The sequence below is a fragment of the Uloborus diversus genome, chromosome 1, assembly GCF_026930045.1.
Source record: "Uloborus diversus isolate 005 chromosome 1, Udiv.v.3.1, whole genome shotgun sequence".
In the NCBI taxonomy this organism is placed as follows: Eukaryota; Metazoa; Arthropoda; class Arachnida; order Araneae; family Uloboridae; genus Uloborus; species Uloborus diversus.
Window position 1 is genome coordinate 37,717,891 of NC_072731.1, and position 15,821 is coordinate 37,733,711.

The 15,821-nt window shown below is 35.3% G+C and overlaps 1 protein-coding gene across 1 annotated transcript in view; it reads right to left on the reverse strand.

The window, feature by feature from the left end:
- Positions 1-15,821, reverse strand: part of LOC129229407 (cell adhesion molecule DSCAM-like) — a 92,957-nt gene that overhangs the window by 33,332 nt on the left and 43,804 nt on the right. The window contains exon 5 of the mRNA XM_054863712.1: positions 1,539-1,686. Within this exon, the coding sequence (XP_054719687.1) occupies positions 1,539-1,686 (148 nt within the window). The remainder of the gene's footprint in view (positions 1-1,538; positions 1,687-15,821) is intronic.

Consider the following 15,821-nt stretch of genomic DNA (forward strand, 5'->3'; position numbering starts at 1 on the left):
CGGTGGGCGGTGGTGCTGCAAGGCTTCTGGTCCAAGTTGAAAAAGGCACGGACACCAAAAACGGTCAAATGAGAACAATAAGCAATCGTGATTGCTCAAAAAAATGTCCATTTTCCCCTGAATTCCCGAGAGAGTAGTAAACATTGTCAAGATCATGGCTCAACTTATCACAGCCCCACTATACTGGACTTGTGCAGTCTGAATGATACAGCATGAAGATGCTGCTTTTATGTCGTTTTTCGAGAATACACTTAGTTGAGGATGCCACTTTGCCTCAAAGTAGGTATTATGCTTATGAACATACTCCAATGCTAAAATTAGCCCCAACACGATGAAATTTTCCAACTAAGCAAATTGGAGGTACTACTCTTGCACTACGTGGTTCGCAGCGCACGGGAATCTGTTGAACCCTACTACCTTAATCCTTCAATTTCCGAGATCAAACTCAATCCAGAATCTTTCCGAGCAAGTCGATAGGGTCGTCTGCTCGATAGATTCTTAACCGTGCAACCTCTAATGATTGGTAATGAACGTAAACCCGCATGGCTCCATATTTCTGTAATTACCTAGTTACACCTCACTGACTGTGTTCCTGCACGTGTATCGCGTTTCAAACTGCACATAGAGGGGTGTAATGCATTTTGGTGTGTTAAAATTGATGAAACTGAAATATGCATGTGTGTATATTAATACATGGCTTACATACATAAGTAGCTCGATAAAAGCTTCGTTAAAGTTTCGCAATAAAGTTAGTTCTGATATTACACAATAATAAATTAAAACAAAAAATGTTCACAATAGTCTGGATCTGATACGTTGATTTTCGATGCGCTGAAGCTTAAACGATTCTATTTGTTAAAGTTATTTGCTAAAGTTGAGGTGAGATCAGCCGGTTTTTTTTGCCAATAACTCTTTTCGTTTTTGGCGTTGTAACTATTCAAGAATTTTTCCATTTCAACTGAAACATATATTAAATAAACCAAGGACGAACTTCTTTTTCCAGAGCTTCACTATACTTTACACACACTTGAAGTTTCGAGTTTACAAAGAACTTCTTCGCGCCTCTTCCGCGCGCCTGTGAGTCGATTCAAAATTTACATGACTAATTTTTAGAGTGAGAAATAAAATTATGCCATCTCAACATCAATAACATTTTTATTCTGTTTCATATTGTAATAGTAGAAGGTCGGTTGTCTGATACTTTGAAATGTACACTAAGTGATGTAAAGCCGCCATATATATGAACCGACGTATCAGCTTAAGATCAGCCATTTTGGATCGGAGCGCGTGCTTGAGTGGTTGCCCTTTCTGGCGAGTTATCGCCTTTAGTGATTTTTCACTGCGAGCAATTATTAGCGGCACCTGAATTGTTTATTAAATAAAATATCATCTTTAGCCAATTTTGCAAAACCCCAAACTTTTGTTCTGGTGACCCTACCTTCGCAACAAATAAAAAATCCGATTCAAAATGGCTAAACTTAAGGTGATGCGTCGGCCTGTATATATAGCGGCTTCAAAGTGATGGTATTCCATTTTACCTTGCGCTCTCTTTCTCTGAAATAGGCATTTGATTTTTGGTCCACGTTAGTGTGATAGGTTTGTCTCCGAAGGCTTCACAGTGCAGAATGGCTGTCTCACCCCACCGGACAGTCTCTACTTTAAACTTGTTTTCAAATCGAGCTGGAACTGAAAAGAGAATTTCCAAGTTAACGCTTCTAAGGGTAATTATTCATATTTTTAAAGCTTTTCAAATGATAACATTATCTACAAAAAAATAATAATTCACAAATAGCGATTAAGTCTAAAAATTAACAAAGCAATTTGATATTAGTGCACAGTAATCAGAGCAAGGTGCAGAATGAATACATAATGTTATGCAAAATGTGGTATCATACACACAAAATTATGGTCAAATAAATAATGCCTCGTTGATTTGTCAATAGAAACAACATAATAACAGAACAGAAGAACAAATCCAAAAACTAAGAATGCATTTTTAAAATTGATGCATACTAATAAGGTGCAGAATGAATACATAATTTTAAACAAAACATGGCGTCATCCACATACATTAATGGGCACATAAATAATTCCCCGTTGATTTGTCATTGTACTGAAACATTTAATGTTTTACATTATTTTGTTTTTCCTGGTAACATTATGAAGCGATAAATAAATGAACTCCTGAATTCAGAAACTATTCTCAGGAGCTTTTAAAAATGCTAAGTGCGCTGGCACTGCAGTTTTACAATTCGCACAGATTGAATATGGTTCACAATAAAATGTTCTTTGACAATTTTTATTCCACCGGATGTCTACTATAATTGTTCTGCCTTTCTAAAAAAATAACGAAAAGATGAAAACAATTATAAGCTGATTTCACGACATACTGCAACAACAAAATTAGTCGGTAGTAGCCATAGTTGCCGTGTGCAACAAATCAGCATCGACGATTTGTATGTTTGAACGATGTCATGGCGGAATGAAAAATTTCCATTTCTCTAGCTAAAAGTAACTTTCAATGATCGAAAAAAAAAAGCCAACGAGTAAGCGACTTGAAACGCTAGCATGAGTAATAAACATGTGTAGAACCAATAAGGAGTGAGATAAATTCAAGGCCAACTTTTTGTTGCTATCGAGATTAGTAGATTTCACAATTATACAAGGGGGAACCTAAGAACAACAACAACCAATGTCTGACTTTGACCAAATTCAATCAATGATAAAAACCTGCCAACAAAATAGAAAACTTTTCGATGCTATAACAACCAATATCTGGTCAAAATCGAACATGGGTTGTTGTTCGAAGGAACAACTATATGATGCGATCCAAAAGTAATGAGCCTTCGTTTAAAAAAAAAAAAACATTTATTGAGCTGATCGGTACAATTGACTAATAGTTTTAAAAAATGGGACCTCTGCAACAATGTACTTCTGTAGGCGGCTTTCCCATGACTCAAATGCATCCCTGAAGTCTTGTTCCCGGACATCTGCAAAGGCTGCCTTGACATGTGGTTGGATGTCCTCAATGGAGTCAAAATTTTCAGCGCTGATTTTAACCCATTCTTTGCCCCGGCCGATACAGGATCGGCCGCGCAGTTTGTGTTAAAACTGCCCCGGCCGATTCAGGCTCGTCGCAAGAAAGTGGTTCCTAACTGCCTTCGACGATCCTGTGTCGTCACGGCGTTTCTAGCAGTTTTTGCTTCGGCCGAATATGTGTCGGCGATCCTTCCAGGGGCAGAACCCTGTTATTGCGCTTCTCTGTTGGGTTCTGGTGCTTTTAGGGGAGCGCTAATCAAGCTCTTTTCCTTAGGCAAAAGGGATGTAACTTACAGTATTTCACGAAATTTGTTGTAAATTATTTTATTTTACTAAGATATTAACCTTTCAATTACTCTTAGATGGGACACGAATAATGCTTCAAATAATCAGGCATTACATTTTTATCTTTTCGTGGAAGCTTTGTTTCTTAGCATTCTGGCATTCGAACTCCTGATGAACAAGTGGGAAAATATTTCCTTACACATTTACCAATATTTCTATGCCTGAATAAAGCAAAGAAACATAAATATATTTTTCTTGTTATCAAAAATCCACCTTCTTACCCAAGCAACCTTCATTAAATTGTTCATAATCCTCAAATTTTATAATTTATTTTACACACTATTATTTTTTTAATTATCTTACACATCTTAATTTTGTACAAGTATGTTTTTTTTTTTTTAATTATTATTATGATGTGTTTACTACGCTTTTTAGTTATTTGTATACTATTATTATTTTTTAATATTTATTCATTTTTAAATCATGATATTTTCAAACTTAAATTATAACGTTTTATATTCGCGGCACCCTTTGATGGCTTTTTAGTGATACAGTTTTGAATATTTTTAATTTCACAAACAAAAATTATGACGACCGCATTGATTATACATAATAGTTGACCCCTATGCAAAACATAAAATATATGCTACAGTACAAATAAAATGATAATATCTTGAGTTCTTTTCGCTTTACTCATACAAAACGAAACATTCCTTTTCTCCCTTTCTTTTTCAGATTTTATTTATTGTTTTAAAATAGCTCCAATGTTTTAATTGCACCTTCTTTTATGAGATTTTAAAAATAGAAATAAAACATTTGATTTCGTTTCAATAATCAAATTGCCTTAATTAGTAAATAATCCTATGAAACTAACTAAAATTTATCCAAGTATGTTTTAAAAAAAGAAAAAACGATCCGACTCGATTTCAAGCAAAATTTTCCTTTTTTTTCTTCTGAAGACATGTTCTCCAAGTACAAGCAGTAAAGCTTGTCTGAAATTCCTTTCTGATTCAAACTGTTTTGTTGTACGAAAATAATGCGGAAGGGTTGACCACAAGACACCAAGGGGGGCACCTCCTTAGGGAATCCGCCCAGGCCGATTCCTCTCTCAGCTGGGGGCTTTTAGCTGCATGCACAAAGGTATCCTTTAGGGAAATAGGGGATTAGCCGCAAGTTTTGATCTTTTGTAAGCATTTATCTTTAAAATACTTCCCACGCTTGAGCAACTGATATCTGGACACTCAGAAGGGATTTAAAAGTCATCGGTATTAGGATAAAAGAACCGACCAGTCTCTGTGTGTATAGGTCGTTTTGAAGGGTCACAATGTATCAAAAGGCACCGAAGAATACTTTTTATCCTCTTAGAAAATCATTCCCACAGTTATTAAAGCGTTTTGTCTATTCAACAGGTCCAACTCACAGGTTGTACCGATCAGTCAATTGTTTGAAGAATGTTTTGTTGAGCCATTTTGAAAGATAGATCATCTTACATTTAACAGTTCTTAAGATTTCTTAAGTGCATAAAAAGAAAAAAAAAATGATATACTGAGGTAAAAGCAAAAAAAAAAAAAAAAAAAAAAATCAATAAATAATAATAATATTAATTGAATAAAATAATTAGTGTTATAAAAATAATTGCTTTTTGTCCTATCCTCCATTGTTTATTTTCCCGTTATGTACTGTGTAAATTTAAGGAATATTTCAGCACATATTAGCAACCTTGTATTTTATTGCACTATTTAATTCAGGGCCAAAAAACTAATAAAGCGAAGCGATTTTCGAATACAAGCTGAACAGCAAAAACAACATTAAAATCCCGATAGCAAAATGGGGAAAAAAGTACTATTACAACGTAGCAAAAAGCAACTCCGTTCGTTATCTGCGGCATGCGCGTTAAGGGGTTTCGGGCTGGTCATGGAATGGGTTAATAATGGAAACAAAAAGAAGTCAGGAGGCCACAAACCCGGACTGTAGGAAGGCTAGGGTGCCACGGGAGCGTTGACTCGGACCTTCTTCAGTCAGAACAAGTGATGTAAAATACCCGGGTATTTATTTTTAGGGGTAAATACCCAGGGTATATACCCGGGTAAATACCCAGAATGAGTATTTACCCGGGTATTTATTTCAAAAATTTATATTCAACTAAATACTTTTCTGTATGTATTCCACTATGTATATATACACAGTGTTTTGTTTTAACCTTCAGGACCTCTATTTTTGCAACCGTTAGTCCTAGATGCATACTTACAATTGCAAAAATGTTCAAAATCAGATGCAGACTTAAGATATTGAAAATTTGAAGTAAAAATAAAAATGAGTAAAAAAATACAAATTTTAACTTTGTACACGGGCCCCAGGTCCTCTGACTTATATTTAAGGAAATAATCTCCATTGAAAAACAATTACAAAAAAAGTTTGACATGAGTACGACAAATATTCACTGAGATATGAAACGCAGCGTTTTGTGACTTACACCAATTTGCACTCCCCGTCAGTAACATCTTTTGGAGGGAAATAAAGGAGTTAATGAGTATTTATATAAAATTATATGTGTGCAGAGTGTGGTTTTTGAAATTGTTCAAGGTTTTGCAGCGTGTTTTGCGTATCATGGCATAACATTTGCATGAATTTTTGAATGGAAATGAAAAATGTAAATACCTGTCATTCTTCTGAAAGGGTAATAAGTTCTAATCTCATCTTCTGCGTGGTCCCTTAAAACTTTCAAATGGAATATCTCCTTGAGTTTTGATTGCACAAATGTCAAGTATTTTGTGTCAGTAAGTTTTAAATGCAGATCATTTCTCTAAATATCCTAGGGCCGTATAAAAAGTTAAATTTTGTAGTTTTTGACTTATTTTTATTTTTGCTTCAAACTTTCAATATCTGTACTCTGCATCTGATTTTGAATATTTTTGCAATTGGAAGTATGCATCTAGGACTAACGGTTGCAAAAATAAAGGTCTTTGCAGGTTAAAATGGAACACCCTGTATAACCAACCATATACAGAAAACAATAAATTTTTCCCTAAAATTTGTATTTTGATCACATATTTAAAGAATTATTGTGTGAAACAACTCAGCAATCTAATATGATATTCACATTAAATGTGTTGGATATGCCTAATCAATGTTGATAGCCAAATTTCACATATAAAAAGCCATTCTACAAAAAGTAAAAAGCTTAACTGGTTACAAAAAAAAAAAAAAAGCAAACATCTTCTCCAATTATAGCATTGAAAAGAAAGATTCTTTGGTTCACGATATGTTTCTTTCATAATTTCATTAAGTCTTTCAATAAAAAATATTATAAACTGTGTAATACATATGTATGTATCAGTGTTACCAATTATTTCATATTTAGATTAAAAAAAAAAAAAAATTCTCATTCACTTTTTGCATTCTTTTGTAAAATACCCAGTTTTTGGGTATTTACCCAGGTATTGGGTAAATACCCAAAAAATATTTACCTACCCGCTGGGTATTTACCCAATCCACATCACTAGTCAGAACTCTCGGCAAAAGTTTCGTACAGATTTTTCGCATGTGCAACTCCTCGGTAATAATGCGTTGCATCGTTGTCTTCGATAAGTCCAGCGCCTTTGCTACTTGGAGGAGACTCAAACACCAGTCCAGGTTCAAAAATTCACACACTCGTTGCACATTCACTGCAGTACGGGCCGATGACCGGCGTACAGACTGGGATTCGTCCGTCACCAAATTTCCTGTCGTACAAAAAGCCTTGTACCACTTTTCTACTTGCGAATAGGTCAGACACTCAGTCCAAAGCGCCTGCTGAAGCATTGCATACGTTTGGGAAGGAAACCGAAAGCAAAATTTGATCGCTATGTGCTAAAACCAGCTGCATCGAATTCTTTTAAGTCCATAAAGTACTATGTTCCGCCACTAAGTTGACCTTTGGCCGTCTTGGAAAGTTTTACATTCCGTTCCAAGGATGGCCACTTGCATCCTTGGACCAGCTGCATCCTTGGACAAGGAGAGAGCAGCCCCGTTTCGTTTTCCGAAAAAAAGGGGGATATGAATTCTGCGGGGCTGGGGCGCGGTTGAGCCTGTAACGGGGAGAACGATCTAAAACTTTAGAAAAGTCAAACACGCTGTCTGACTCTCCAGATATCTGTGTAACTACGGATCCGACATTTAATTCCAAAATCTTGTAATTCCTTGTAACGATGTATGTTAATAAATAATGTTAAGTTTACCCCTGATAACTACTTGCTTGACCACTCAGCATGCCTACCAACGTTCAACACGCCACACTAGATATTGTGTGCTGGATAGTTTTTTTTTTTTGCATTGCGTACTTAACTAGAACCTGTCTTAAAACTCTTATTTTCTTCACTGCTGAAAATTCCTGATCCTCTACAGGTAAACATTGAAAGGTTGCTCTGTCTCTTTCTAAAATGTGTATTTACGAATTTTTCAGTGAAGTGAAGTACATTTATTTTGAAAAGAGATAAATCTTTATGACATTGACCTCCACGAAAAAGAAAAAAGAAAAGGTGACCTTGTGAAACGCGACAAGAAAAGATAAACATTGAATACATTTTTGTCAGCATAAATCTCTTTGAGTTGAAGTGAAGACTCTTCCTTTTACGCCTACTACACTTGACAAAAGCAGATTATTTTTAGTTGGAAAACCGGATCTTTCGAAGAAAAGCAAAACTCAATTAAAGCTGGTGACATGACATCAAAAGGAGTAAAAATAAAGGTTTTCTTATTTATTTATTTATTTTTGCACACGTACCAGCTGAAAAGTCTAATTTATGCTAAAACGAATTAAAATTCACAAAAGGCAGTGGCAGGATTACCATACTACAAATGTTGCAATTGCGAGGGGTTCCCACGATCTTAGGACTCCCATAGGAATTACAACTTCCGTGATAGTAAAGGGGGCCTCCAAAAATGCATTACTACGGGCCTCCAAATCTGCAAATCCACCATTGACAAAAGGGGGTAAAAAAAACCAGGCATAGTGTCAACTTGAAATACATTTATGCACACATTTTGGTTTTGTAAGGAATTTCTAAGAATTACATTGTGTATTGTTGGTTTTTGGAATGAAACGTTTTAATTTGCACATAGCTATATATAAGTAACTAAATAAATAACATTTGTCAGGCATAGTTTTAATTTTTTACTAACTTTACCGTAAAAGTTAAAATAATTGTTACAAAAAAAAAAAAAAATTAAAACAAATAAAATAAGGACATGAAAAGCAACAATCTGGTATAAGACAACAGAAAATGAATAATTTAAAAACATTAATGAAATGAACGAATAAAATATTTTTTACTTCAAAAGATGTTTTAAATTAAGATTTTAGGCAATCATCCATTATCATTTAGTGTTTTTGAATAAAAATTCAGCATCGTCAAAGAAGTGGAGAAAAGGAAATAGTTGAACTTTATATATAAAAAATTACATTTGAATAAATTTTTTTTAAATCAATGTCAAACATTCATACCGATAAAAACCAATGGAGTACACATCTCTTTTTTCTTTGCATGTTCCATTTCATTCGCATAAACGGGGTGTCCATAAATAATGTCGCACTTATTCTCAAAATTTTTGTCCCCCTCTTCCTCCTTCCTTTCAAAGTGTCACACTTATAATACTTCTCTCCCCCCTCCTTTGTTACATTTCATGCTATTTTGCGTAAACATATTCTTATAGAAAATGCACGATGTAACATATCTTGTTACCCCTTCCCTTCCTCTTGTCACAAACTCACAATTTCACAAACCCCCTCCCCTTCGAAGAGTGACATCATTGGTGGACAGTCCCAAAATTAATTTTGTCGAGGATCTGATCAATATACTATAATTATGGGTCTTTACTGTTTTCGTATTTTCCACTCTACCAAAATGAATTTCTCTCCCCTAAAAAATGACAAGGAGTATTTTCAGGACTTAAAACAAAAAAGACGAAGTAAAAAAACAAGCAATATCTCTTCTCGTGTAATCATTCCGCCGTCTGAACTAAAATTTGTTTTTGAGAAAGCATTCATAAAGAATCGAACAAAAATGGCTCAGATTTTTTTGTTTTGAGCATTTTCAACAAACTCTCATCGGGCCAGACTACAAATAGCCTATTTTGCAATGGCGTTTATTCTCCGAAAACCCCAATTCTCGTTTCAGAAGTTATACATTTTTGAGATAAAATGTATCAAGGCAGTAAGTAACTGTAACCATCTAACTCGCACCGATATGGGGCACAAAAGAAAAATTCTTGGTCCCGGATAATCTGGCACCGCCCCTTTTTCTTCCTCTCTGTTCAAAACGTCATCGATTGTAAAATGACGTCATATATGGTAGGCCCAGATGTGCGGGGAGGTTCCATCGGAGGACGGAGAGGGGTGGAAGCGCGAGTAGTGAGTAGTATCGATCCCCCGGTTAAGCCTCGGTTTGTTACATTGCTTTCGAATGCAAGAACGATAGGCCATTTTCCCAGAGCAGCATCGTGTGGGGACGTCGGCGTCGTAGAGCAATGTTAGGCAGAAGGGTGTAATGTCACCCCCCTTATGCATAATGAGAAGAACACAGGGAGCTAGAGCAATTCCTTTGAGCCGTGTGAGATATACCATAATCATGTTATTGCTGCAAAATAAGCAAAACCCCTAGGACTTAGTTTTATTATGTTTAGCGTGGAATTGACTTAACTGGAATGCCGAGGAACTTAACTCGTGTTGGAAATGAAACAAAAGGAAGAATATCGAACCTAAATTACTGATTTTGTGTGTTCAAGGATTGCAATGCAGATCTGCCTCCTCGTGGTGCATTCTGGGTAACGTTTTATTCGGTAAAATGATTTACAACTCTGGTACAAGCAATCCCAGTTGTGTATCCTTGGCGATTCTACAGTATCTAATTTGGTGGAAATATTAAGGGATTACCACTAGCTCGGACTCCATGGTGTTTGGGGAGTTGGGCGCCCCCTCCCCCCCCAATAATTTGTGTTTGTGAGTGTCATTTTTAAGAGAGAATGGCGTTTGCTTTTGCTTGAGGAGAACTTAATAGGAAGACACATTTCTTTTTGCTTAACAAGTATCATTGAAAGTTGTGACATTTGAGAAATTTGCTGGTCTTTGAATCTAAATAATAAGGCAAAGACTCTCTATTTAATGTACTAAAAGATGTCCTCGTCCGCCTAGACTTATCTTTTCACGATTTAACAGGACTGATTTGCGGCGTGTCAAATACCAGAGGGGAATTTTGTGGAATCCAAAAGTTGGTTTTAAGTTTACAGCCCCAAGCAATGTGTGTCCACTGCCATAACTCGTTGACCGTAGCCTGGGGGTGGCATTAAGGAGCAATGACCTGCCTTTTGACTAATACTCTGCCTATAAAAATTACACCTAAAAAAAGGCCTAATTCCGCGGGAAAGTCCCCAAAGCCACCTTTCTAAAATGTAAACAAAGATACTCTGAAATTAAGTTTTAAGAATTTAAATTTCTAAAAATTTCGAGATGAGGGTACCAAACTCCATACCTTCCCCTTAGGTCATCAAAGGCAGCCCAAAATCGCATTTTAAGGACTTCTAATTTCGAATACTTTTCTGGATAGAATTCCAAGCCCCCTTCTTCTAACGTTATGAAATATAGCCTACAATATAAATTTAATTTCAAAAAATTTTCCGGGAAAAGCCTTCGAACCTCACCTTTCTCTAACATCGCTGAGTAACGGTCTAAAATTTCATCTTCAGAACTTCAATTTCTAAAAGTTTCGGGGAAATGCTGCGAATCCCATTCTTTAGCTTAACGTCATCAAAGATGGCCAGCTGAGTTTTTAGGACAAAGAGTAAAAATTTTCTTGGGGGAATCCTTTAACGCCTTTTTACCTAACCTCTTTGGAGATCGTCTAAAATTGCGATTTTGGAAATTTCCGGGGTCTCTGTACCCCATCGTTACCAAAGATGGCCTCAAAATGTTATTTTTAACATTAAGGTTTCGAGGCATTTCCATGAGAAATTCCCCTAACCTCCCCTCTCCCTAACATCGCCCAAAAATCGTCTGGAATTGTATTTTTGAACTTCGATTTCGAAAACTTCAAAGGTCAGTTCCAAATCTCATTCCTTCCCCTCAAACTATCACGGATAGAATACATTTGCGTTTCCAATAACATCACTTCCAAAAAATTTCCAGTGGAGAGCCTTCTTTCCTTAATATCATCGAACATGGTATTAAACTACATTTTTGAAACTACAATTTCGAAAAAGCAGAAAAGAAAATATGTAAACTGGCATTATCATAGGACAAAAATCTGATCCTTTTTGAGGGTGGGGGGGGGGAGGCCCCTCAGGATTAGATACTTTCTTAGACTCCCGCAGACGTTCAGCTCCCCCAATAATTTTCGCAAGTTGGCGCACCTGGGTCACCTAGTTCTGTTTTTCTCCCCAACCGTTATTTTTTGCAACAGCGTAAGACATTTCCTCCAAAGAAACTGTCAGTTACGCACCCCTACCTCGATTTTATAATATTTTTTTTTTTTTTTAATGTAGTCATACAGTTGACATTTCCCTCTCGAACACATCTTCCTTCCGAACCTCAAACTCAAGCAATGACCGACGGTTTTCTGAAGACGTGGTGTTCAATCAGTGAACGGGTGTTCAATCAGCAAAGTTTTGGGAGTCGATTCTAGAAAAAGCCGTACACAAGCACACCACATCCAACTTTCGAGGTCTTATAATGTCAATAAACAATAACCAGTGTAAATGCTACTTCTTTTTGCCAGGCAGGAGCAATGTTCATGGGCATGATTACTACCAAATAGTCAGTAACAGTAAAGGGATCATTTGCAAATGCATTTTGGGGAAAAGAGGATGCCACAGGTTTCAGCGTCACACCTGGTAGGTATTTCAAAAAGAATTTATCATTCATTGAAAGTAGTTGAAAATCTATCTAATTTTTTCATCGCTATGTACGAACAGGTAATAAAACACATTAGAGTCACTGGCCGTCTAAAGATAGAACCGAGAAGCTGATGATAAAAACGTAAAACATCAGAATAAGATTTAATGCAACAGTACAACTTAACAACAGCAAGATTTATCGACGTAACAACAGGCAACAGTTTTATGTGCAGCATACCTACAGCCCGGTCTTCCCATCCAGCAACTGTAGATTTGTCCTTGTTTGGACTCATCAGTCTAAAATAGGGAATAACCGGGAGGGAGGAAGATGTCATCTCATTGAAGTTGATATGGATGACCGGGCTGTCGGTATGTTGTATGTAGTTCTGCTTTAGCCTTGGCTTAGAGGCGGTAAATTACTGCTTGCCAACAGTAATGTTTAAAATTTCGTCTACGAACTGAAATCCATGTCTCATACCAGTAAGAACTACCGAATGTTTCCCTATAACTGAAAAGGTGGTGCATTCCAGCGCAGTGGTTGAAATTTGACGTACATTCCATGAAAATATTCATATAATTCCTCGTATTCTCCAGATTCATTTTTATTTACGGTTTTCTTTAAAGAAAAAATAACTGAATAACCCTTTTAGCTTTGCTGAATGATCCATTTACAACGAATAAGTCGTACCGTAACCTTTTATCATTCATCTTACCCAAAACCCCTTAGTATCATTTAAAAAGGTTTGGTGAATGCGAATACTTCTAAATGCTGCAAAAATATCATTGAAAAAGACGACGAACTACCCCTTTCATTCCTTCCATTCAGCATCCCTTTTAGTTTCTTCGATCGGTTTCTCCTATTTCTAGGAAGGAGTCAACCTGCTAAGACACTACGCCGGAAAAACTTCGGAATGAATTAGTTGGGAGGGTCTTCGGAATATAAAAAATGAAAAGCAATTTTAAGGATCCGGTAGAAAGTCAATATTTCATTTGTTTATTTGAAAATATACACAAAATGTTCGTTGATTCGATTGATATCTTAATGGTTTTTTTGATATATTATTCGTTCATTCAATGGTGACAGATAGGAAAACATTTGGAGAAACATTCTAACAAATTTCCTGTGTTGTTATATTCAATCAGCAAACAAAATTCAAATTCAAATAGGTTGATTACTTTAAAGTCATACTTAAAACTTTCGAAATAATCAATCTGTGTTATTTCAGAAAATGCGCTAATGAAAAACAATCAAGTTTCCCGGTGTTTAATCAGTTTGAAACGATTTATTGTTTTTATGGTTGAAAAAGTTAAAAGATGCTGAAATCATCTATGTATGTAAAAATTAGTAAATTTCTCAGCACATATTTAATACTATTATTATTTCTATCGAAAATAATTATCTTAGTTAAAATTATAAAAAAAAAAAAATCGAAAAGGAAAGTTTTCAATTATAAATTGAAAGAAAAATGTTGCTTATGTACTGCTGTTTCCAAGATTCAAGTCACAAGAACTTGCCTCTATTGATTCAGCAATTTTTATTTTAATCTTTTAAATTATGTGGTTAGATTAGAACATTAAAATAATATGCCACTTAAAGAAAGTGTAATACTTTTTACTTATTCTTACGTCTTCACATTCCGTGTGAATTTTACAGAAAATTTCTTTTCAGTCAGGAAAAATATTTCTCTCTTATCACTGTATGAAATATCGATAAATTATTTCGCTATGAAATAGCGATAAATTATTGAATGAGTTGTTGCTGAAGCAAATCTATGAAACTTGTTCAAACACTTATTTCAATACATCATTTATATCACATAACTTAATAAACTGCGAGTTTTTCATTAATATAAGAGTTAAAATTTATGACTAATGATACTAAATCATACCAATGTTCTACTTGTTGTTTCATTGCTAGCAAACAATAGAAGCAAGTGAGATAAGAATTTCATTCCTACAAATGTCGTGAGTTGTGATTTTGATGTTGCATTTTGTTGTTCTTAGTCTTGTTATCCATTGCCACCATTGAAAATAAATAAAAAACGAAAGGAAGAAAGAAGAAGTGTGACACAGTGATCTCACAAATTAGCAACACGTACCTACAATCGTTCAAGGTGATTCGTGGTACTAACAGATAATTTGTGAACGATCCCTCACGGTTCGAGACTAACTCTTTCAAAATATTTCTTTCTAGAGTTAATACTCTAGCCCCTCGAATTTTATTTTCCCCCCATTTCCAAAAACGGAAAAAATTCTAAATAAATAAACGTTTAGAAAATAAATAAGTAAATGATTAAATAATAAGCCCTCTTAAATGCATAATTCTCCTCAAAAATAAAACCTTTTCAAGCAATAATAAATAAATGAAACTTAAGAATGAAAGTCCAAACAAATCGTATCAAAAATCATTTTTTCACACTAAAAACATTTGCGCTTAGTCTCTGTTTTGCGTCAATGTTAAGTCTAAGGGAGGTGGTATTTCAATTTCGATTGATAACCTTAATCCCCCTACCTCAAACCCAAAACTTAAGAAACTACTTAGAACCAACACACATTTTCAGTTCAAGCCAAAGAATAATTTTTAGTGTTGTGATTTCTTACTAGTTAGATAAAAAGGTTTAAAACTCTTTCGTAGCTGTTAAAGTCAAAATTTTTTGAATTGTTCAAAAAATACCCTTGAAACAGAGCTAAATCAGAAAAATTTCTTCTATCCATACTCTTCATCAAGAATTTTTTATAACAAAGTTTGCTTGAAGCAAATTTGTCTTTAAGTTTGTGGAATCTGTATTTGTCTGAAATTTCCCCGTAGACGCAAATGCTAAGTGAACTGTTTAAAATTGATTGGAAATATTTTTTGATTCGGAAAAGAGTTTGTATCTGTAATATCCATGAGCAGATTTTATTGCAATTCGCTAATGAAAAATAAAAATAAAATGAAGTTACCTAGTGCATACTTCTGTTTTCAATACGCCATCGGTTTCCTTGAACTTCTTTTAAAAGCAGGAAAAAAAAATCATCCATTCACAACACTTTATGCGATTACTTTTTTTTGAAACTCAATAAACACGTACGTCATCCAGGACAAACCAAACCGAAATGCGCTTGCTATTATTTGGTCTCTGGATGATGGCGTGTCATCTTAATGAACTGAAGAGCAAAGAGGCACTGATTGCTTTCACTCATAAATTTCTCATTTTATGTTCCTTTTAAATTTAGAAATTTATTGATTTCTTTGTACGTTTCTAAAACTATTCATTTCAACGGTCAGTGTATGACCTTAACTGCCATTATTTCAACTATTAATCAACTCTTCGTTGATTAATAACTTCTCTTTCGCATTTTCATTCAACAACGATCCTATTCATCCCAAACAGCCTCAGATTCTTCTTACACAGCAACATCTCAACATCAACAATGAATAGAACCACAATATATGATCGATCCCCCCCCCCCTTTTTTTATCCAGGAGGAAGAAGCGTCTGCGCTACTCCTCAATCAATAACCGGAGCAGAATATGTCCCTTTCACGCATACTCCTTCTGCAGAGAGAAATACGACCGGCTCCAGCAGCCTATATATAGAAAATGGAGTACTATCCCTTCCATCCATCCGCCACCCCTTTCTTTGCTCGCT